The following is a 22,990-nucleotide window of genomic DNA, read 5'->3' on the forward strand; positions in this document are numbered from 1 at the left end:
TGTTTGTTTGTCCAATGTACGTGGCTGGGCAGACTTTGCAGGGTATTTCATAGACCCCTTGGTTTTCCAGCTGGATTTACAAAAAACCTGATGGCTCCCTAGGACACACTATCTACCGGAAAAAAACACACACCAACCGCTACTTACATGCACAATCACACCACCACCCTGCACAAATAAACTCCGTAGCCAAGACTCTCATCTCCAGAACCAAACGCCTGGCTGACAAAGACCACTTGACAACTGAGTTACAGAATCTCTCAAATGTGTTAATCGCCAATGGATACCAGAAAAACAGGGTTACGAAGCTAATCCAAAAAGAAACACCCCCCAAAAACCAAGACACAGAAGAAAACAATGGCATGGCCCTCCTTCCTTATATCAAGGGCACTACAGACAAAATCAGCAAAATCCTCCATAAACACAATATCAAAACAGCCTTCTGCACCAACCAAAAAATAGCCAATATCCTCAGAAACCCAAAAGACAAAATCCAGCTGGAAAACCAAGGGGTCTATGAAATACCCTGCAAAGTCTGCCCAGCCACGTACATTGGACAAACAAACAGACGAATAAATGCACGTATCGCAGAACACAAGAATGCCGTCAAAAAAGAAGAAAAAACTTCCTCTCTTTTCCAACACATGAAAGAAACAGGACACGAAATTAATTTTGCAGATTCCAAATTGCTCTTTAACATGGAACATCACCACAAGAGAATAATCATGGAAGCCATCGAGATAGAGAAACACCCTCACAACATGAACAAGCGTGACGACACGTCCCGCCTGCCAGACATCTGGAAATTAGCCCTCCCCACAAAAACCGACACCAGAACCAGAGGCACACAGAACGCCGTCACCAATCGACCACACCAGACCCAAACCCAGACCCTCTCCACAGACATATTACAGACTCCATCCAGTAGCCAAACTATAGTGGCACCTCCGGATGCTGCACCCCCCTACAATCCCTACACAGATCTGGCTGGCACAAGGCACAAAACCACAGCTCCCCCCTATACACGAAGCCAAGCCAGAGCACAACTAAATGCAGCACAGCCATCTTCTCAGAAAAACTCTTCACAAGCTCAAGAGGTCAAGACACGAAAGCTTTAGCAACTAATCTACACTTAATGACCCACCCAGTGGTATTCAGAATATCACTCATGAAATCACCCAAGATATCCCTCAAGTAATTAAGGAACAAAAGAAGAAAAGGCACACTAATCTAGGAACTTCCTCTCTGCCCAGAACGTTGGAGGCTATACACCACACCCCTCAACAGTATTTATAGGAACTCAAACACCAGATTCTGCTCTGTTCCAGTAACAAGAAGCCGAAAGCACCAGCCTGAAGATGACGAGTGAGACCTCGTCGAAACGTCGCACAGACACCCCGACTCTTACACGGGAAGACACCCGAAGACACCAAAACCTGCATATATATATATATATATATATATTTGCTTTCGTAGATTTTCACGGGTACAGGAATGCAGGTTTTGGTGTCTTCGGGTGTCTTCCCGTGTAAGAGTCGGGGTGTCTGTGCGACGTTTCGACGAGGTCTCACTCGTCATCTTCAGGCTGGTGCTTTCGGCTTCTTGTTACTGGGACAATTTGAGCTTCCGACTTGGAGAGGTCTGGATGGCCAGTGCAATCATTGCCAAATAGGTGTAGGGGGGCTTGGGGTGTCGGTGGTAGTTTTTCTTCTTCCTCTTCGCCTTTCTGCCCGCCTCCTTGGCCGGACCCTCGCCCTGCCTGCCACCAGGCTCCTCGGCAGACCCCAGACCTCTGCCGAGGAGCCTGGTGGCAGGCAGGGCGAGGGTCCGGCCAAGGAGGCGGGCAGAAAGGCGAAGAGGAAGAAGAAAAACTACCACCGACACCCCAAGCCCCCCTACACCTATTTGGCAATGATTGCACTGGCCATCCAGACCTCTCCAAGTCGGAAGCTCAAATTGTCCCAGTAACAAGAAGCCGAAAGCACCAGCCTGAAGATGACGAGTGAGACCTCGTCGAAACGTCGCACAGACACCCCGACTCTTACACGGGAAGACACCCGAAGACACCAAAACCTGCATATATATATATATATATATATATCCCGTTGCCCACTCCCTGCTCCTGCCAACCTAGCAGTTCAAAAGCCCGTCATGTGCAAGTAGATAAATAGGGACCACTCCGGCGGGAAGGTAAACGGCGTTTCTGTGTGCTGCTCTGGTTCACCAGAAGTGACTTAGTCATGCTGGCCACATGACCTGGAAGCTGTCTGCGGACAAACTCCGGCTCCCTCGGCCTATAGAGCAAGATGAGCGCGCAACCCCAGAGTCGGTCACGACTGGACCTAATGGTCAGGGGCCCTACTGGACATCTTCTGATATAATAATGCCCACTCACATTATAGAGAGCTTACAACCCACCTACTCTCAGCAGCCGGAAGCATCATAGCCAGACACTGGAGAGACCTGCCAGGAGTAAACATGGACCAATGCTGTCTAGTAGTATGGGAAACAGCCTTACTAGAAAAGCTAAACAATACAGGTAAACTGAAACTGACACAGGGACAAATAGAAGAAGACACCTTCACTCTGGTATGGTTTCCCTTTATCACATACATAGCCCAACAAGACAACAGTAATCCAACAGCAGCATTCAAATCAATATGGCTAACTTGATCCAAAAATCCATCCCCTCACACACAAACAAATTTCACTACAGCCATGGGAACCCTCAAGGACTCTACGGGCTCTACCCCATAAGGGAAAGGGAGCAGTTTTTTCTTATAACACTCCTAAGGACATAAGGCTGGGGAAAGGTTTGATGGACCCCATTCCCCTTTGGATGTCTGATTTTAATAAACCCAGACAGGACTCAATAACTGAACTGTTACTGAGCTTATGGACTCTCTTCACTGCAATTTACAATTATTAATAAAAACTAAACTAAACCTTTTGAAAATACAAAAAGCAGCTAAATCTAAGGGTTCCTTTTTTAAAATAATGCAAATAAGCACCCAAAGCTGAGACCTTAAAAAAACTGTTGAAACAAAAATGTTGTTGATTTATGCTGGAAACTACAAACAGTTGGGTGCCTGTTGTATTTGTTCCATAAAACAAGGGCAGCCACATTGGAAGCTCTGCTCTGACCTGCTGTGGAGTGTTGGTTTTCTGATATTTTTAGGGACTTTAAGGAAAGAAATACTCTCCTGCAAGACACAGTAACTAATGGGCATGTAAGGGGTAATATATAAAATATATAATAAACAAGCTCGTTAAAATGGTGTGAGTTAAAACAGCCATCAAAGCAGTGGATTCAAGTCAGGGAATCTAGAAAATTATTGTCTAAACATGTATGTGTCTTCAAGAGCTGGCAGAATGCCTGTATTGATGGGGAGTCCCATAGTTCAGCAGGGAGAGCAGTCCACAACATGTGAAAAAGTATGGCTGCTTGTTACCACAAATGCAGTTCCATAACAGGTGGAAATAAATCCCCACCAGCACTCATGATACTCACTTCTGGTATTGTGGCCATTGTCTTTAGGTTAGAGAGGAGAATAGCAGGGGGAAAGGAAGGGGGGCTGCATTGTATGTCAGTTTAATTCTGAATTGCCTTGTAATTCTTTACTACAATTCCTTTTTTAAATGAAGGTTCAGTGACAAAAATGAAGCCTGGAACTATGCTAGCCAGGAATGACTCTGTCTGCCAGTGAATAAATAGTAGACTTAATGGATGAGAGCAATCCCACTTTTATCCCTCTAGCAGCATTTAATCTGACTATTATACATTGCATCAATAGTCTTAAAAAGAAACCAGGTTTCCAAAGTGGTATAATCCACGATGAATCTTCCAGAATTTACATTTACAAGGTAGGAACCTCTGGCAAATAGGAACCACTCAGGATAATTTAAAAGTCCCCCCCCCTCTTCTTACTGTCTTCTGGCAGTTAGTAAAGTTTAATTATTGCAGGGTAAATAATAATGAAGAGTTGTCTTTAATATGTAAGGCCTGCTTCCTTTTGTATTGTAACAATGTTGTTTTGCAATACGTTGATTTTAATTTGCTGCAAGCTGCCCACTTTAATGTGTAAGTATTAGAAGGGCAGATGGGTCAATATTGAAATAAATAACTGTTGAAAGGAAACAAATAACTGTTGTAAGAAGCATTTACAAACTGTTTTCCCCGCCCCAGAATGGGGAATAGCTGACCATCGCCTCCTGCGGCTGTGCTCTGAGACACCTAGTGGTAGGAACATTTTTTGTCCTTGGCTTATGCAGCCTCACCTCTGAAAAGGACCGTCCATTTTGTTTAAGCGCGGCCATCACCATCAGACTCATTCTGCTGACTGCTAGGACCACTACAATGTCAAATTGGCAATCAAGCAGGGGGAAATGCCTCCTGCTTAAGGTCAAAATTGCCACTAGTACAGGGTCAGAACTCACAAACGTTTTGAGGATGCTTAGTAATTGGTAGCAACCAGTGTTTTTTTTCTAGAAAAATAGGTTCTGGTACTCACCATGTAGTTGTTACAGTAAGTGCCACAATTTTTAACAACAACAAAAAAGAGGTGCTGGCACTGCGTACCATTGAGTACCCCCTTTTAAAAAATCTCTGGTAGTGACCATGCTGGGGGTTTACTTTAGAGCAATGGGGCCTGGTAATTTCACAGCAGGCCTACAATACAAACTTTTGCATGGGTTTGTCAGTTTCTTTCCTTCCCAAAGGACTCTGTATATTATGATTTTGTGAAAGAGGCGAGCAACTGCAAATGAAATGGTTGACTTTATAAAATATGATAAATGCTAAAATTTGCTCTAGGTTGTTCTAGTCTTTTTTGCTATTAGCTCCCTTAATTTGAAGCATACAAATACTGTACGTTTTTCACCCAAATACAGAAGGGTTGTTGTGTAAGTTTGTTTCAAGCAAAAATGAGTCTTGTTGCATCCTAAATTATGGCAGAAACTTTCCATCACATGCAAGAGGTATTACCTTAAATTGTGCACACATGGATTGGCATGCGGTGGGGAACTGCAAGCAGGAACAGCAGGGCAAGTGAAAAAGGACTATGGTAGCAGTTTGGTGCTGGACCCACTTTAACTATACTGTATAGCAGTTTTAAGATTACTGTCATGACCACGTTAACACAGCATTTATGGGAATATAATGGTAACAGTTGCACAGCTATTTATTATAAGATGCACGTAATAATGAAACTGGGTTAAACCCATAGCGAACCACGTGGCACCCATAGCCTCCGGCTAGTCTGCAGCAAGGCTCTCTGGTATGCGCACAATCTGAACCTCTCTATTAGTTACATGTATTAGTAAGCCACGCCTTCTGCTGACCAAACGACCCAATCAAAGCAGAGAGAAGTTAACGGACGTTGCCCGCCTTCTATCTACGAACTCAAATGCCTATTGTATAATTTCCCTGTCAATCTTTCTTGTATTGCGCCTCACTATTGGTTTAGTGAGTTGCATAGAGGGAGAAGGGGTTTTCCCTCCGCCCTTTTTTCCTGAGAGGGAAACAACTTGACAAACTGATTGGTTAACGTCCCCATCAATCCGACCAGGGCGATTGTTTATTGGATTGGCCGTGGAGGGGAGAAAGAGAGGCGGAGTTTGCGCTTGTACTGCGAGGCTATATAAAGGTGGGACAAAGGCGGCGCGAGGCCGTTTTTACCTCAGCGCCTGCCGCCATTTTGATCTTGGTCGGACTCCGAGGAGGAGAAAAGAGTCGTGTCGCTGTACGGTACCACCCCAACCGCCACCATTTTTGCCATGTCGAGAGACCGTTTCCGTAGCCGTGGAGGCGGCTTCCATCGGCGCGGAGGCGGCGGAGGCCGAGGCGGCCTCCCGGGGAACCACGACTTCCGTTCGCCGCCGCCGGGCATGGCAGGCGGGATAGGCCAGTCCCGCGGGGGCCACCACCACATTGGCGGTGGTCTTGGAGGCCCCCCGAAGCCGGAGCCTGCCAAGCCACCCAGCTCGGCCTCCACTCCGCCTTCCTCCGCGGCCTCCGTCTCCGTTTCCTCCAGCCCAGCAGCCGCGTCGCCTTCCGTGGGGCCCACCCAGAACCAGGTCGGCCAAGCGCCTCCGGTCTCTTCCTCCGCCCCCACTCCGAACTCGACCTCCGCTCCGGCTGCCTCCGCGGGGCTCCAGAGCGGCGGCCGAGGTGGAGATCAGCCGCCGTCTCAGCAGCAATCTGCGCCGCCCAGCCAAAGTCCGGTCCAGGGGGGACCTAAAAAGGGTCCCGGTCAGTCCTCCGGAGGCGGCGGAGGACAAAGTGGCTTAAAGGGCGGGCCGGGAGGCCCCCAACAAGGCGGAGGCCCCAAGGGCGGAGGGCCGGGGCAGCACCGCGGCGGCGGTGAGAGGCGCGGAGGACAAGGCCAGCATCAACACCAGCACCAGCACCCTTCGCAGCAGCAGCACCAGCACTCGCAGCAGCAGCAACAGCAGGGTGCCGGCGGGGAGAAAATGTCCGATGCGGAGGTGGGTAGATTTGTGGGCCCTTAACAAGCCCTGTCATGACAGGCATTCGGGACAAGATGGCGGCTCATACGGCTCGCTATTCTCTCCTCGCCCTGTGCGGCGTTCCTCGGCGCCATTTTGATTGCTTGAGGTGCGCATGTGCAAGAGGTGGTAGCGTTCGTAGAGGCTCCGCGCGTTTGCTTCGGGGGAGTGGGCGTGGCCATGAGTCGCTGAAAGGGGTGGAGTCGTCAGTGGTGGGATTGAATAGGTAAAACTCCCTCAATTTAAATCTTGTGGTATCTTGTTTTTTTAAAAAATACGTCCACCGTTATTCACATCTTGTCACGAAGTTTACTCTGCCCCAAAATTCTTATTCCAGGTTTTGCATTCTGTCGTAGCAACAGCAATGGGAAATCTTGCTCTTTAAAGGAGGTGCTTTAAAGCTGTTAACAATGAAAATAAAGTGACTGGAAGTAGTTTACGGATCTTAAGATGGGGGTGAGAGAGTACAGGCATTTAGCGCTACAATATACTTAACAAATGAAATGATTTGTTTTTTGAGATAGGCGAATACCCATTGTGCTTACTGCAGTTTGACAGGGGAAACATTTTTGAGTGGAGTGGGAAATCATTAACGTCCCAAAGGCTGTGTAGAAGTGTGATGGGTGTGTGAGTAAAGAGCAAAGGAGAGCTTGCATTATGGTTGCTGATATGCTCTTACTAGTTCTTGAGAAATGTAGGCAGTTTAGCCCTACAGTGGTCTGGAATGCTTTTTGCTGAGAGCGAGTTTTGCTCCAGATGAGGGCTGGCTGTACTGAGAGCTGTAGAAAAGGCAGGAATTTGGCTTGTCATAGAAGTCTGTCTGTACTTGTGTGTAGATATTTATTCTAGCCATGTATTGGTGAACTCTGAAGAATGGTATTAACAGGATTGTTTCAGTAAATGACATTTGAATGGACTGGAGCTTAAGTGCCTGTTTCTGTTTTGGAGGCGCTGTATTCACAGACTTGGGGATAGGGTGGGTTTGAGCTACAGTGGCCGTAAAGGGATAAAGCTAGTTTCCAAAGCAGGACTATACCACAGAATGCAGCATGGTATGACTGAAATGTAAGCATTGACTGTAGCACGCTATGCCACTGATAATTTATGTTAAATGATAATTCTAGTGAGTGTACAGATTGTATGTTTAGTAGGGATAGTGTTCAATAAGGAAATTAATACTCTTTTTGACAAATACTTTTTGTCATGATTCTAATTTGGAAAAAGTTATTCGGTCTAGAGGAGCATATTTTGGTAAGAATTTGGTATGATGGGTGGAAAACTTTGAAGTACTTTGGAAATTACAATTGTCATAAAAAGACAGCATTGTGGCAGGCATCAATTAGAATATATTTCCTTTCCAAAAAAGGACATACTGGAATAGGAGTTATTGAGTAACATATACACTGATTGATTGTGAAGCCTAGTAGAATGGGAATGGAAAATGACTAACCAAGTGGCTATAAAGCTGCTTGGTAGGGTTTTTTTTTCCGTCTAAGAGGAAAACTTGTTTATTAAAAAATTGCTACCTTTGGTTATGTAAACAAGGTGATAGCTTGGGGTGGGGCAGAAGAGTAGAACTGATTATTACAGATCGGTGTGCTGGTCTGGAATTTTGACATGCATGTAGCAAGGCACTGGAAGTGTGCAGTTCTGTAAATGTACATAAGAAAGGGAAGGAGTTAAAAGTAACTTGATTGTCTTTTAGAGCAGACATGGGGAATCAGGAACACACATACCCTGATGTTACTGAAACCTGCACTTCCTATCAGCCCCACCTACTATGGCCAATATAGTCAGGGATGATTTTTTTATATGTAGTTATAGATATTTGCTATGTATGTTTTTTGATATTTTTGATGTACAACGCAACTAAAACATTTGTTGAAAAGTGGTTTCTTAAGCCTTAAATGTAAGCAATAGGAGGTTATAGTTTAGCAAAATCTGGAGGGTGATACAGATTAGCAGCCGTTATTCTTGGGAGTAGGTTCATATTTAGCTTAATATTTGCAGAGTTACCGTTATTCTGCATAGTTAGCAGTTCCTGTAAGCTTAGTAAATAAAGCATGTCATTAATTGTATTTTTAGGGCTTTAAAGCCAATTTGTCGCTTCTGAGACGGCCTGGAGAGAAGACCTACACACAGCGCTGTCGTCTCTTTGTTGGGAACTTGCCTGCTGATATAACGGAGGAGGAATTTAAGAGGTTATTTTCTAAATATGGTGAACCTGGTGAAGTCTTTATCAATAAAGGAAAAGGCTTTGGCTTTATTAAACTGGTGAGTGTCATTTCTATAAATTTCTCATATGTGTTATATGTAATATATTATTGCTTAACGTTCTGCATAGTTTGAAGGTTAAGAATTTAAAAGACTTAACATTTTTGTTGTTAATCTATTCACAGGAATCCCGAGCTCTGGCTGAAATTGCAAAGGCTGAACTTGATGATACTCCCATGAGAGGACGGCAGCTTCGTGTGCGTTTTGCCACCCATGCTGCTGCTCTTTCTGTGCGTAATCTCTCCCCATATGTATCCAATGAATTGCTGGAGGAAGCATTTTCTCAGTTTGGCCCAATCGAAAGAGCTATTGTGATTGTAGATGATCGTGGCAGATCAACAGGAAAGGGCATTGTTGAATTTGCATCTAAGCCAGCAGCTCGGAAAGCATTTGAACGTTGCTCTGAAGGTGTCTTTCTTTTGACAACGTGAGTAAATGTAATAATTGATTGGAATTTGTGTGGTTATGGTAGTTTTTAATCCATTACATGCAACTTGAAATTTCCAGCAACTATTTAAAGTGTCTTTTGCTCTTACTTTTAGTACTCCAAGACCTGTTATTGTGGAGCCCCTTGAACAGTTGGATGATGAAGATGGTCTTCCAGAAAAGCTGGCTCAGAAAAATCCAATGTATCAAAAGTAAGCACATTTACCATTGATTTTACCATAGATTTTTTAAAAACTCTGGTTATTTGGGGGTCTGTCAGTCAAGCCTTCTCAGTGATGTGTGTTTTCTGAACCTAAAAAGCCTTGAGAAATTTCCCATCAAGCTAAATGGATAGAGATCTGATTTGACATATTCATTTGATTGTTAATTTTGCTTACTAAAATGCACATCATATTACATGATGTATCTGAAAAGTTCTCTTAGCCACCCGTCAAAGCCTCTTTCTTACCACCTAGCCAGTGCTGCAGGAAGAGCGAGCAGCAGCAGCTGAAGGGGGAATGAAGACAAAAAGTTTGGGGTTGTTTTTTTTTGTTTCTTCAATTCCCTCCTGTGGGAAGCACAAGAAAGAAGCCTGCAGTTTACATACTTGCTTTGGCTGTCTGTGCAGATATATAGCCCATGCTGGTTAGCTGATGAGCAGGAGCCCTGGCTGGCGAAATACTTAAGCAGTGCAATTCAGAATTTTACCCTGTCTTGCCATACATTGGCTGAAGTCAGCAGTGTTTGTCCATGGGACATGGGTTTCCCACCCCTGCCTTCCATTAAGGTTAAGAGGGAAAGGGCAATAAACCTGCTAGCACAACATAAATTCTACTGCTTTGGGATAGCAATTTGACATTTTACATTTGGCTAGTATTGCGTATACCTTGAATTTTAAATACGTGATTTAATGCTGACAGGATTAGAGCCCAAATCAGAACCACTGAAAAATGAGAGAGGTATCAGTCAGTATGCTGAAGGGCACCCCAAGGTTTGCAGAAGTTTAAAAAATCAATTGCAAGCCCCAGCATCCTAATGAGAACAGAACTCAGTAACTACAGAATATTGGATTTATTAGGAAAGGAAACAGAAATTAGTGTGGCCTTGTTCGGAGACAAGGAAAACATCCAACATGTTACTTTAGATTTCACTTATCTATTTCAGTGGCTTATTAGACATGTTTTTGTCTTTAATTTTCTTTTATGAAACAGCACCTTTATAAAAGTGAATAATTCTCTGCAGTACTTTTCCCATCCGATATTTCTGTTCATTTGTCCTAATCAGAAGAGTAACTCGCTGCAGTTGCTTTAGCTGGTCCTTTTTTTCTATCATATATTAATGGTTCTCAGTAACTATAGTGATACCAATCTAAAAATTCCTTTATGTCCTAATTCTAAGTTTCCATATGGATTTTCACTAGTCCTGAATTTATCATTTCTTCTTGCTGCTGACCATTTTGGCAAATCAGCTCTACTGTCATTATTAACTGGATTTTCAATTGGTATCTAGGGAGAGAGAGACTCCTCCACGGTTTGCACAGCCTGGAAGTTTTGAATATGAATACTCTCAGCGATGGAAGTCTTTGGATGAAATGGAGAAACAACAGAGAGATCAGGTGGAGAAAAACATGAAAGATGCCAAGGACAAACTGGAAAGTGAAATGGAAGATGCATACCATGAGCATCAGGCAAATCTTTTGCGCCAAGGTATTGTGCCAGTCATTTATTGATTTTCCACATCTCCTCCCTAAACTCAGAGTGCTTGCAAAACTTGCCTGAAGAGCATTATCAGCGGAACTGAGGCCTTCTGAAGCTATGTGAGCTTTTCTGGGAAGAAGCATCTTCACCTATTGGTAAAAGGGTTCTGCAGAACCTTCTGGGTCCACTATTCCTACAGAGGCTAAATAAGCTCTGGTTCCTGCATTGCTGGGGTTGTGCTAGACTACTATTGGGGGATACCTTCCAACTCTATAGTGCTAGGATTCTGTGACCTACTATTGTATTCAAATATGTTATGGAGTGCAAAGTACATGATAACTTGCTGCAAGAGCTAACTGTAGAAATCTTTAAAGTACCTAAATCCCATTTACAAATGGAAGTGTAATGGTTGGAATGCTTCTTGGAGAGGCACTGCAAGATGTGAATGTTGTCCACTTCAGACCACTGGCTGGAAGTAGTTAGGTCAGTGCCAATGCAGTGTTTGCCCCATATAGGTATATATACCAGAACAATGTGAGTTTAAGCAGGGGAACTAGACAGCTGGTTGTATTATGTAGGGGATAAATTTTTTACTGCTAAAACTTACTTTAGCTTAATTTCACACATGACTGCTTTTTAAAAAATTCTGATTCTGTCTTGGAATGAGTAAGATGCTTATTATGTATGGTGAATTGGTGATAATGTTAAATCAAATTTTCAGATCTCATGAGGCGACAAGAAGAACTGAGGCGTATGGAAGAACTTCACAATCAAGAGATGCAAAAACGCAAAGAAATCCAGCTGAGGTAAAACTACTTTTTTGTTTCATGTCTTGGAGTGCTGTTTATCATGTTTGTTTCTTTAATTGTGTTCAGATTATCATTGACGTTGGCTCTTTCAACAAAGTTTGACAGTTTCATGATACTTAATAACTACAGAGATGCAGAATTTAGTGATATTCTGGAATCTAATGGATAATCTGAATTTTCAGACAGGAAGAAGAGCGCCGTAGGCGGGAGGAAGAGATGATGATCCGCCAACGTGAGATGGAAGAACAAATGAGAAGACAGAGAGAAGAAAGTTATAGTAGAATGGGTTACATGGACCCTGTAAGTTAGGGCTATGAGAATCCCAGTAATTGGTTGCCCAGGTGCTTGCACCTCATGTTTTGATCCCTAGGAGTTCAAAATACATTATTGATTCTGTACTTGGAATTCTAAATTATTCCTCCAGTTTTGCTGTCTATTTCAGCAATCTTATGAGACATAGTGCTATCTTACTCTGATTTGTGTACCAAGAATGCAAAGCATGAAGTGTTTTACTCTTTCCTAAAACTCTGTATTTTGCTTTTTGTAGAGGGAGAGGGACATGAGAATGGGAGGTACCAGCACAATGAACATGGGAGGTAAATAATTTTTCAGTTAAACCTTTCACACAAGAATGATTGTAATCTATCCTGCATATAACCACCTGGATTTCTTTTATAGATCCTTATGGTACAGCTGCTCAGAAATTCCCACCTTTAGGAGGTGGTACTGGCCTTGGCTATGAAACCAGTCCTGGAGTTGGACAAGCATCTATGAGTGGCTCCATGATGGGAAGCGATATGGTAATGTATCCTGTGGCAGCTTGACTTCAATTCCAAACAAATTCCGTAGATGTGAAGCACCTCTTACCTGTTTTGATTCTAGGTGATCTGCATTTTGAGTTAGGCTTCCTTTTTCTGGAAGTGTGAATAGTGCAAAGCAAGGGGCTTGTTGGGCAATGAAAACTGAGCCATGTCTTTGCTTGGTATGGTGGGAGGTCTTCTTGGACACTCCTGCTTCGGGTATTGCTCTTACAGTAGCTGGTTGGGTTTGGAGTTCTTTGGTTAAGCTTGGAAGGAATTCATCAAGTCATGTCTTTGGAAAAATTACAAGTTCTTGTTGTTAGCTTAATGAGCAGAAGTGGTCTGTCACTTTCTGAACTTGAGTTAACTGTGGGACATAAAAGTGATAGTGAAATACTTGTAAAATAGATGGAGGCACACTCTTCCAAGTCTAATTATAATCACTGCACCCTGTGAAACCCATACTTTTTACTACTTAATGCAGCTGATTAGTCACAGGTAGATAGTAGTGAGCAGTCAAATACAAACAGTATACCGTATTGTATTTGTTGGCTTCTGCCATAGCATGTGAACAAAGCAGTTCTTGCTCGGGGTAGGCAGGTTCTCATTGTACGGTACTTCTTGATTAAGTCGCTTGTTGATGCTTAAAGGACAATATATAATTCGGTCACGATGTTTAGATACTGCTTAAATTACCTTACTTAAGAGCCCTGTTGGATGAGATCAAAGGTTTGTGGCCAATCAGATGCATCTGGGTGACCCCAAGGAAGGCATGAAGGCAGTAGCGTTCTTTGAATTTGCTGCTCCCTAGCTAACTGGCATGTAGATGCATAGTGCCTCTGAATTTGGAGGCTCTGTATAGCCATGGTGGACTAGTAGATATATTGATAGACTTTTCCTCCATGCATTATGCCTGTACTAGTACAGTAGGCCTTGTAAAAATATGCAGTCACACTATATGTGTGGTATGGTCTCTGGGCCTGCTTTGAATAACGTAATGGCATGGCAGCAGTGCTCATAACTGGTAGAAAATATATTCTGTAATCCAAGTGTAGTCAGTGCTGGTGTGGTGTACACATACACCTTAAGGGTATGCTATAATCCATGATGGCCAAGTGTGGGGACAAGATGAATGTGTGCATTACAGCTATTTGCTCACTAAGATAAACTACTAGTACCTTGTGTGCCCCCCCTTTTTTTTTGGGAAACAACCCCCCCCCCCAGGAAAACTAGTTCTTAAGATGGTGTTCTAGGAACTATGTGACCTTGCAGTTTAAAGGATTAGTTTTAGGCTTCTATTGAAATTGTATAAACAGTGCATATGAAATACTCAAAAGTCTTGGAACTGGTGGTATTGGAAGAATGCTTGAAGTTCCAGTGGGCAGTGCTTTGCATGTAGCAATGTGCTGCCTTACCTGCTAATAACCTTTAAAAGTAGACTTTCCTCAAAGGATACGCTCATTCTTGGCCTTCGGGTATTTTAAAATAACCATGAGGAAATTTTACCAAGGTTGCTTGTTTGCACATTAGGAATTCCAGACTCTTGGTGATTCCAAGATTGGATACCTATGCAAATCAGTGAAGGGCTCATGCATGTGATTTGTCATTAGTGATTTTTGTGGTTGGAGCGTTCTAGGTTTTTGGTTTGTGGGATTACTGGGGAGAAAACTGGGTGTGTATATGAGCCTTTCACAAAATAAATCTGCATGTGTATCTGGTTAAAGGCATTCATACAGTTAGTTTTCAAAGGAGCCATGCTGAATGAATTGGCTTCTAGAAAGCCTTTTTTGTATGAAAGTAGTTCTAGGTTTAACGTCACAGGACTAAACATGAAATATTTGATCCATTTCACTCTGCTTGGTGCCTAATAGCTCAATAAAAGAAAATACAGCAGATAATTGGAAAGTTAACTGCTCTGCTTTATCATTGTCTGAACTTTTGTGAATCCATGGGAAACCAATTGAAAGCGTTCAGTAACTGCAGAGTCATAGTGGACTTCTTGCTAAACCTCATGAGGTTAGGGACCTCCATGGGGCTGTTTAGAGCAGTCAAACTACTTAAAAAGCAAAAGGCTGTGCAAACAGTTCATATTACTTTGTCTTGGTTAGGTAAATCTATCATTAGGCTCATGTTATTCCTTGTTCTTCATTGGTGTCTTAACAACTTTTGCTCTCAGATTTCTGCATTTTCAGTAAGCAGACTAGTCTTGAGTCATGACAAAAAGAATGGTCTCATACTCTTAAACTGGTGAGTAGTCATCTGCTTTACATAAGATGACTCCTTTTGGGAGCTGAACCTGGCCTATGGCTAGGCTTACTTGGGCCTTGTTGACTGACAACTTTGTTCTGCAGTACAGATGAGCAAAGTAATTGTGGCAGACTCCTAGAACGCTCTTTTTGAGACAATTCTTAGATCAAGCCTATACTAATGATTACATTTTTAGCACTTCAGGGAGATCTTTTTGCTGAAGCAGGCATTTGAGAATGGATCAAGTTGGGAACATACCTCAAGGCATGTATTAAATTAAACTAATTATTAAATTACCCTTTTTTCCTTTCTATGTTCCCGGTACCCTGTGGATCGGCTCAATGGTGATTGTATCGACGAACGTTGACTACGGAACCTTCTAAAATATATACTTAAAACACATGGACATCAACTACATATAATGAACTCTTTAATATGTTCTAATAGCGCCCAGAGCGATTTGGGCAGGGAGGTGCGGGGCCTGTAGGTGGCCAGGGTCCTAGAGGAATGGGGCCTGGAACTCCAGCAGCTTATGGGAGAGGGAGAGAAGAATATGAAGGCCCAAACAAAAAACCCCGATTTTAGATGTGACTTGTAGATTTTCATTCCAGTTTGTTTCGTTTGTCTTGTTTAGACACTACTTTTTTTTTAATTCTTGCATTTTAGTAAGAAAGCTATGTTTTTATGGATGTTAGAAACTTAATGACCTAGAATTTGTAAGTGGTCTGGGCAAGAAAAATATAATTATGTAATGCAGTGTTCAAAACCTAGCTTTTTTGATGTATAACGTCCCTACCTTGATGGCAGTGTACGGTGTGCCATTTGAATTCCCAAGTGTAAACTTTTTTTACTGTGCTAAAATAAATAGATTAAATGTAGCAATGGTTTTTATATCTTAAACGTTATCCTTCTTGGATCCAAGTATACAGAGCAAAGATGCTGCACCTTCCATTGTGCATACATTGTTTGAAATTAATTTGGTGTCTGGCACAACATGACCTGGGTGCTGCTTTGCCATAAAATGTCTTAATTGAGCTACTGACCTATCAATATGCAATAAGATCTAATTAGATGAGTATGAAATAACTTAAGAGGTGGACTCAACCTTGAAAATACACCTCTATGCTCGTTCTACCAAAGTTGCAATGCAGTTAGTGTTAAGGGGCTTAAAGGCTTTAATTGCCCTGCAGTTAAGGAAGCTCAGGCAATCTGATGCAGATACACAAAACTTAGACTTTAGTCTTGAGTAAGATGGTCGGAGAAGGGAAATGTGTTGGCAGACATTTGGTAGTATTTGCTGCTGAGCATCTTAAAAGCATCTCCCATTTCAGGTTTCATAACATGGCTTGTATTGAACTTCTATCTGAACTTCTTTTAAAGGATTGTTCAGTGAGACATGCCCCCAACATGTTCAGTGTTATAAGACCTGGCTGCCCTATTTTACTGTTAATGTTTAATCAGAATGCTTAGAAAACATTCAGGACGGGAGGGTACTTGTATTTTATAACTCTTCTCGTTTGTGAACTGGAGTACAGAAATGAAAGTATCCTTTGTCACTTTGGGGTTAATAATGCATAGTATCCTGCACTGTAGTAAATTGCCAGACAAACCTGATGCTTGAGGTTCTAAATATTAAAATTTGTGGAAGTTTTGAACCTCAGGCCACACTACACATTTGGTGTTAAATCTAGTAGGGTGGTTGAATCTTTCATCCTTAACTTATTAAAAGACATGAATGAATTCAAGGTGTCCTGGACTCCATACCCTGATGGCACCTAAAATGCTGGGAGCAGTGTTTCCCAGTTCAAAAAATACTGTGGTTGATGAAATGAAGATCAACCTGCTTGGTTGGACCATTCTCTGCATTTTATTCTGGATGTCTATTCAACAATTGACTATTACAGCTTTTAATCCTTCAAATGTGTTACTCTGTTTTGGCAATAATGGGCTATCTGTAATGTGTTTGCAACAGGAGCAGATAAACCTTGGTGCCATCAATTATTACATCTTGATCATACAAACTATTAGCACAAAGCTCTGTGCTATGCAACATTTTAAATGCAAGAATTTGGGAAATGGTGGTTAAGGCTGCTGGATGATTGTTTAGTGTTTCAGTTGGATTGAGCTACATTTCCACAACCTTTCAGGAAGTTAGATCCAAAACCAGCTGCTATAGGAACAGTAGGGAAATGTTTAACTTGCAGTTCTTGAGCTGGATACCTGTGTAGATAAACCCTTGTATACAGGTCAGTGAAACGTAAAAGTTCAGCTTCATTGTCATTTGATATTAGGGGCTCAGTCACCTGCAGGTCATTTTCTGAAAGGGTGTTCATGTGACACCCACTGGAAGAAACTCAGATTGTCAGTGGTGGGGTCTCTGGACGTGGACACTAATTTTCAGTTTATTTTTCAGATTACATGCCATTTTTCCTTAGGATGCTGGCACATACCCTAAACCATGCTCTTTTCTAGTACTGTAATCTTGAAGAGTGAAGGAGGCTGATGGTCCCATTACCTTCCTAAGGTTCATTTCTTGTTTCATTCTGTCTAAATCTAGGCTGATGTTAAATCTGGACAGATATAGTGAGCTGCAGTTTATTCTTTTACCTTACCTGGCAAGTCTTGACAACTGCACATTTAAATACCTGTATGGTAGTTTGATTTCAAAGCATATTAAGCAGGACCCCAAGTACCAGCAAATTAATTGATTCTGAGTTCTCATTGAATTGGGTGTTCTATTTAGTTTTTATCCTTTTAAAAATGTGTTTTAAACACTTCTTTGGGCTTACATGCAGGTCCTTTTTGAGCAGAAGAGTGACTATTACACTTCTGCATGCCCACTATGCTTTCAGTCAACAAAAGGGCCTCTGTACAAATTCCTCTATCTTCCCATGTTCTTATACCCCTAGCATGCTATAACCACATCCTTGCCAGTTACAATGAAAAACTGAATTTATGTTTCTGTGCGTATTTTGTGGTATCTGCTTTTTTTAAAACAACCTCTTGGCATCTCCTGGGCAACCACTTGTGGCAGCATGCTTTTTTCTGGAGTTTGAGACTGCAATATGACACTGTTTAAAAAGTAGTGGCCTGCTACATAACAGCACTTAGTCAGCATTTTCGCAGTGCATAACTGTGAGGAACGTAGTACCACAAGTGGACATTAGGACCTGGAAGTAGTATTCCTGCTTGCTCCGAGATTCTCTTTGTCGCCTGCATACAGGTAGGTAAAAAGCACTATAATCTAACTTGGTGACTTTCTGTGTAATCTTGCTGTGGGGGTACTCTGGCATCACACTTCTGACCATGGGATTTCAGTGCAGCACTACTCATACTGTATGATGCTTAGATTTGAGGCCTAACCTGCAATCAGCATTAGGCAAGCTAACCGTGATGCTGAGATGTGTGCCTCAGACCCGTGATTCCTTCGTGCATATGACTTTTTTCCATCTTTACTGTGTACCAAAAAGATTCTTAGAGATCAATGGGGATGGGAAAGGGAGTACAACTTGTAAATATCTACTCAAGGTCCTGTTTGTTGCTCATAGGAATAAGTACTCTTAATACATTTTACACTTTCATGGCAAAATCCACATTTCAGCCCTTTATTGGCTAGAAAGCTATATATTCATATGTAACTTGCCCTGGTTGCTGGTGGGGAGTGGTGTTTTGTAACTTTAGTGGTTAGTTATGTAATGTGTTTGGGTGGCTGTGGAATAATGGCTGTGGAATTTGTTCAAATGATACACTGAAAAATCGAGAACTCCCACTTCTCATGTTCCATATACATCTTACCAAAAAGGTGTAGCTTCTTCTGTTTCATTGATGGTGAAAATACATAATGGGGTTACATACCTAACATGTATTACCCTCCAGGTCTGTTGGCTTTGTTTGCTAGGTAGTTCAATATTCTGTGTCTTAAAAAAAGTGTTTCCATCTGATCTGGCACAAGAATTAGAAATATTTTATTTTGGGCTGAACTGTGCTTCTGTCAAACGTAGGTACTGTATTTCAAGGACTTTAATAATTGAGCAGGATTCATTAATGAATCTTGCATATAGCAGCAGCAGTCTCAGACTGGATAAACATGCCTTCTGTACTTTTAACAGTTTGCCACCGAAAAGTGTTTGTGAAATACTGGTATGAGCAGCATATGCATTGTGCAACTAATTCCACCCAAGCTTAAGCTAGATCTCCAAAGTCTAGTGATAATAGTTCTACTAGGAATGCAATAAAACAACTGCAATAGTTGGATTGCAAATATGTACCAGCCACAGTACTCTGTTTTGACCAGTATGCCCAGGGTTTACTTGGTGTGGGATGATAACCAGTAAGTGTGGATCTCTGCATAATTGGGTTTAATAGATATTTCTCACTTAGACCAGATGAATTGGAATAAGGCTGTGGGGTACATACTTAAATGCAGTGACAAACAGAAATACAGTACATATCCTAGGCAGTAACTCGTCTGCTGAAAATACCACTTTGTCAGAGTGGCATGATAAATAACAAAGTGCTTGCATTGTATTCCATTTTTAAACTCTTCATTCTGGTCTTTGAATACTTTTGATTTCTTACAAAAACTGACTTAAGAGCTCAGAAGTGTGGTGCCAGAATACATTATGCGTAATCTGCTAGGCGGTTCCGATTACTGGTGCTGTCAGGAGAGAAGCACTTCATAACCTTGTGGGGGAGGGAGGCTTTACTATACTGAGTGTGCAAAGCTTTTATTGGCTGCAGTCCCTCCCTGATAGCTCAACAGATGTTTGAGGATAGTTCGGCATTCAAACAATATCTGCTAATGATCTCCAGCTAATCAGGAAGGCCTTTAGTCACTCATTCTAAATGGAGCCCAATATGAAGAGATTGTGCTTTTTTAGGTTTGTTTGGACCATTGGTTGTTTTCCACCATCACAGCTAGCAAGGTTGGAATCAACAGGTCAGTTGCAGATCTGCCTTTATGCCACTCACTGGGGTTAAGCAAATGCTGTGAGGGTGGTGGGATTGGGAGGGGGAGGAGAAAAGGGAGACCTTTCCCACTCTGGATTGTTGCATTAGCATGTGCCTATGAAAACCCATGGTGGTGTATATAAATTCCCCTCAGACAAAACTTGCATTTAATCCCTGTACAATGTGAGATGTGGGAACGGATGACTGAAATAGCTAGTGATTGAAAAGAACATAAATTTGTGTTGCTCTATCCTAAAATGTGTGTTCCTTCCATTTTGCAAAAGTACTAAGCTAAGATGTGGACTTGAGGAAACTGGCACATTGGCTGACTGGCAGTGTCTCTTACCTCTTAAAGGGCTGTTTTAAGAGTTAGTTACAGGTGGAAAGGTTGTCTTTTCACTTACTATATGCCCTTAATGAGACTGGAAAGGGACTTGGGGGGAATAGAGGGACAACTGCAGAAAAAAAGCTAGAAAGATTGATAAACAAATTCCAATTTCTGTTGTGAGATTTCAAGAGACATTTAGACTGGCCTTCCTTTAGTTCAAAGGACTATTTGCTTTGGGGTTGGGGGTGTATGGCAACAATTCAGAAAAGCAACCACATAGTTGAATGCAATGGCTTTGCATCTGCACGTAAGGGGTAACGTACCTCTGGCTGCATATCCTTATGCTTAGGTTGGCAGTTGGGATTTAATTTATTCAGACTAGTTGTGTTTGTTCACTATGTGTTTCAATATTTGGAATAAAGCATTCAGCTTCTACTTGTGCCCCATGCTACTTCCCAACAACTGAATATTGATAGAATTTGTAATTTCCCCTCAATTTACTATTCCATACATTTTATGTTTAAACTTAAAACTTTGTTTTCAGAAACTCTGCAGTCTGTATTCCCTTAGTAACTTCCGTTCTTATCCTTATAGGTGAAGGCAATACCAGCTGGGTGAAACCAGAGTGCTTCTGCGTATGAGGTAAGACTCTCAAATGAATGCATTTTCCTGTGACCAGGTACTAAACACTTGGGGATAGGGGCTGTTGATTGCTGAGATCAGACAATGATTAAGGGTTATTTGAGAGCATCTCCATCATCTGTCTACCCTTAAAATGGAGGAATCCGCCTATGCAGTCCTGCACCTTCTTTCACCTGCACCATGGGCTGCAGGATCCTGCCACTTAGCTGATTTCCACTGTGTGTTGTGGAGGTTTGACCTTTCCTTTTGGTATAAGCAAATGGATGGGGTTACAGAAAGAAAAGGTGTTTCTGCCTGCTTTTGCTTTGACTGCCCACTGCTGGTATGTACCCCCCAACCATTTCCTCTGAGGAAAAATGCAACCCTTTATTTGAAGGGTGTCTACCCAATATACCTTATGTAATCTTTATCCTTCCTGTTGCGCTATCTTGTTTCTTCCCTCTGACTTTGTCATTGGCTAGCAACACTAGAGGTAGCAGCTGAAGAGGTAGCAAGTTTCTGTCTATTGTTTGGTGCAATTTATGTACTATGTACTTGGTGGTGCATGGTACAGAATACTAGCTCTGGGTTTTTTTCTTTACTTGATAAGGGCAAGCCTATTTTCTTAAACCGATCAACTATGGTTTCAAATTAACAAATGTACAGTGATGTCTGTGGTGTTTATTCAGAAGTAAGCTTTATTGTGCTAAGTGAGACTTTCAAACTTAAATAAATGATTTGCTATCAGAAAATTTGTAGCATTAAATACAGAGTGGAAAAGTGGCTTTTACATGTGCATTTGGAAATGGCTACTTAGTTGGCATTTTATGTTTGTAAGTCCCCAAATCAAGACTCAAGTTGACCATGATTTTAGAATTATTATCATGTATCACTTAAGAAATATCCTGTAAGGGAGTCTCCTGTGTTATATTGGTTCAGGGAGGTAAGCAAGAAATTCTAATAGTTAGCTGTGGCAAAAAAACCCCATAAACTATATACTAGCAAAGATCAGGAAATTCTCGCTTGATGCTAATAAAGTTACCTAAGGTTTGGCCATTCTTTAATGGTATATTTGTGTAAGTGGTAGATCTTTATTCTGTGACTTCCTTTGATTACATTAATTGTCCAATATTGAATGTTAATACTACAAGGAATTGATAACTAAAATTCATTGTATTTGAAGCATTTTCTTTCGAGTTAGAAGTGAAAAGAGCCGAGAGTCCCTTGCCTAAAGAAGTGAAGTTTATCCGACTGTTAGCCAGTACCAAATCACCCTTAACGTACCTTCAGTGAAAAGCTTTGAAATAATGCCTATTTGGATTTTTTCTTAGTCATGTAGTAATTCAAACTTTACTTTTTTACAGTAAGCATTAGCCAGTAGGTCCCAGCACGATTGAATGAAGGAGAATGGAACACCATAACTATACTATAGAGGTATGTAGTAGAAGAGCTGCATCTAAACTTTAGGACATTTTTACTGTAATAATTTTTGTAAGCAGCCATTTTCTAAATGCATACTTGGCATTATAGGACAAATGTGTTAGAAGGAAGAAAATTGCTTATGTGTAAGTTAATACTAATTCAAAACTATGAATGTGAAAATGCTGATAAGCATACAAACGATGCCACTCAAGTAGAAACATCCTTCTGAACAGTGCTGCAGTCCTGTTACTCTGGAGGGGAAAATAGAGAGGTTCAGAATCTGGCAATGTAGCTAAAAATGTATGTTTCTCTTAATATACTTGCTGTGTTAATTTGTATCTGATATGCCAGGTTCTGATTTAATATTAATACAGTAATAGCATCACTGATGTTTAGCTGTTAAAATTTTGCTCTTGTTTTAGCTGTTGAATGCATACTGTCTCCCTAGTGCTAAGATTCTAACTTTTATTCCGCAGGAGAAAGAAACTGTTCCTGCATTTCGAAGGAAAGTGTACAGGGCTTCAGTTGCAGTCTCTTAAATTTTCAATAAATTATTCAAACTTTGAAGTGTGATTACTCTCCTTTATAAAAAGTTCATGCAGTGCTCTAATATAATTTGAACTCCTTGAAAATAACAGATCTGTTAAAAAATTGATTCTTACTCTTATTTATCAAGGTTTAGAAGTGCTAAACTTGAGTTACGTACTTTAAGTGAAAATCTGCTTCTAGAAGGCTGAGTAGGACATGCTTAGGATTGTACTAGTAGAGGAAGTCCCACTGAATTGATTTGCAGAATGCTACAGCATGGTTACCAACAAGAGTGTGATACCCCATCAACATACTACAACTGGATGCCTATTTGTTACTAGGCCAGGTTCAAAGTTTTACAATTGATATAAAGATTGGGAA

General features: G+C 41.5%; 1 protein-coding gene across 4 annotated transcripts; it reads left to right on the forward strand.

Moving 5' to 3' along the window:
* The first annotated feature begins 5,647 nt into the window (after positions 1 to 5,647).
* Positions 5,648 to 22,648, forward strand: SFPQ (splicing factor proline and glutamine rich). 4 transcript variants are annotated; one of them, XM_082233598.1, is made up of 12 exons: positions 5,648 to 6,486; positions 8,593 to 8,781; positions 8,907 to 9,208; positions 9,324 to 9,419; positions 10,717 to 10,913; positions 11,626 to 11,710; positions 11,896 to 12,013; positions 12,261 to 12,309; positions 12,392 to 12,513; positions 15,208 to 20,680; positions 22,024 to 22,097; positions 22,558 to 22,648. In XM_082233598.1, exons 1-10 carry the CDS (start codon positions 5,776 to 5,778, stop codon positions 15,343 to 15,345), a joined length of 2,007 nt encoding a protein of 668 aa, XP_082089724.1. In that variant the 5' UTR covers positions 5,648 to 5,775; the 3' UTR covers positions 15,346 to 20,680; positions 22,024 to 22,097; positions 22,558 to 22,648. The 4 variants fall into 4 exon arrangements, with proteins under 4 accessions (XP_082089724.1, XP_082089723.1, XP_082089726.1 ...); XM_082233597.1 differs by having other exon boundaries at positions 22,024 to 22,093; XM_082233600.1 differs by having other exon boundaries at positions 20,633 to 20,680.
* Positions 22,649 to 22,990: the final 342 nt, after the last annotated feature.

The sequence above is a fragment of the Podarcis vaucheri genome (genome assembly GCF_965113315.1).
Source record: "Podarcis vaucheri genome assembly, chromosome: 7".
In the NCBI taxonomy this organism is placed as follows: Eukaryota; Metazoa; Chordata; class Lepidosauria; order Squamata; family Lacertidae; genus Podarcis; species Podarcis vaucheri.

Excerpts from the sequence above, each read along its gene's own strand:
- SFPQ (XM_082233598.1), top strand. The coding sequence starts at position 5,776 with ATGTCGAGAGACCGTTTCCGTAGCCGTGGAGGCGGCTTCCATCGGCGC. Across the intron at positions 10,914-11,625 it reads GGCAAATCTTTTGCGCCAAG|ATCTCATGAGGCGACAAGAA; the intron begins GTATTGTGCCAG and ends TCAAATTTTCAG. Across the intron at positions 12,014-12,260 it reads GAATGGGTTACATGGACCCT|AGGGAGAGGGACATGAGAAT; the intron begins GTAAGTTAGGGC and ends TGCTTTTTGTAG.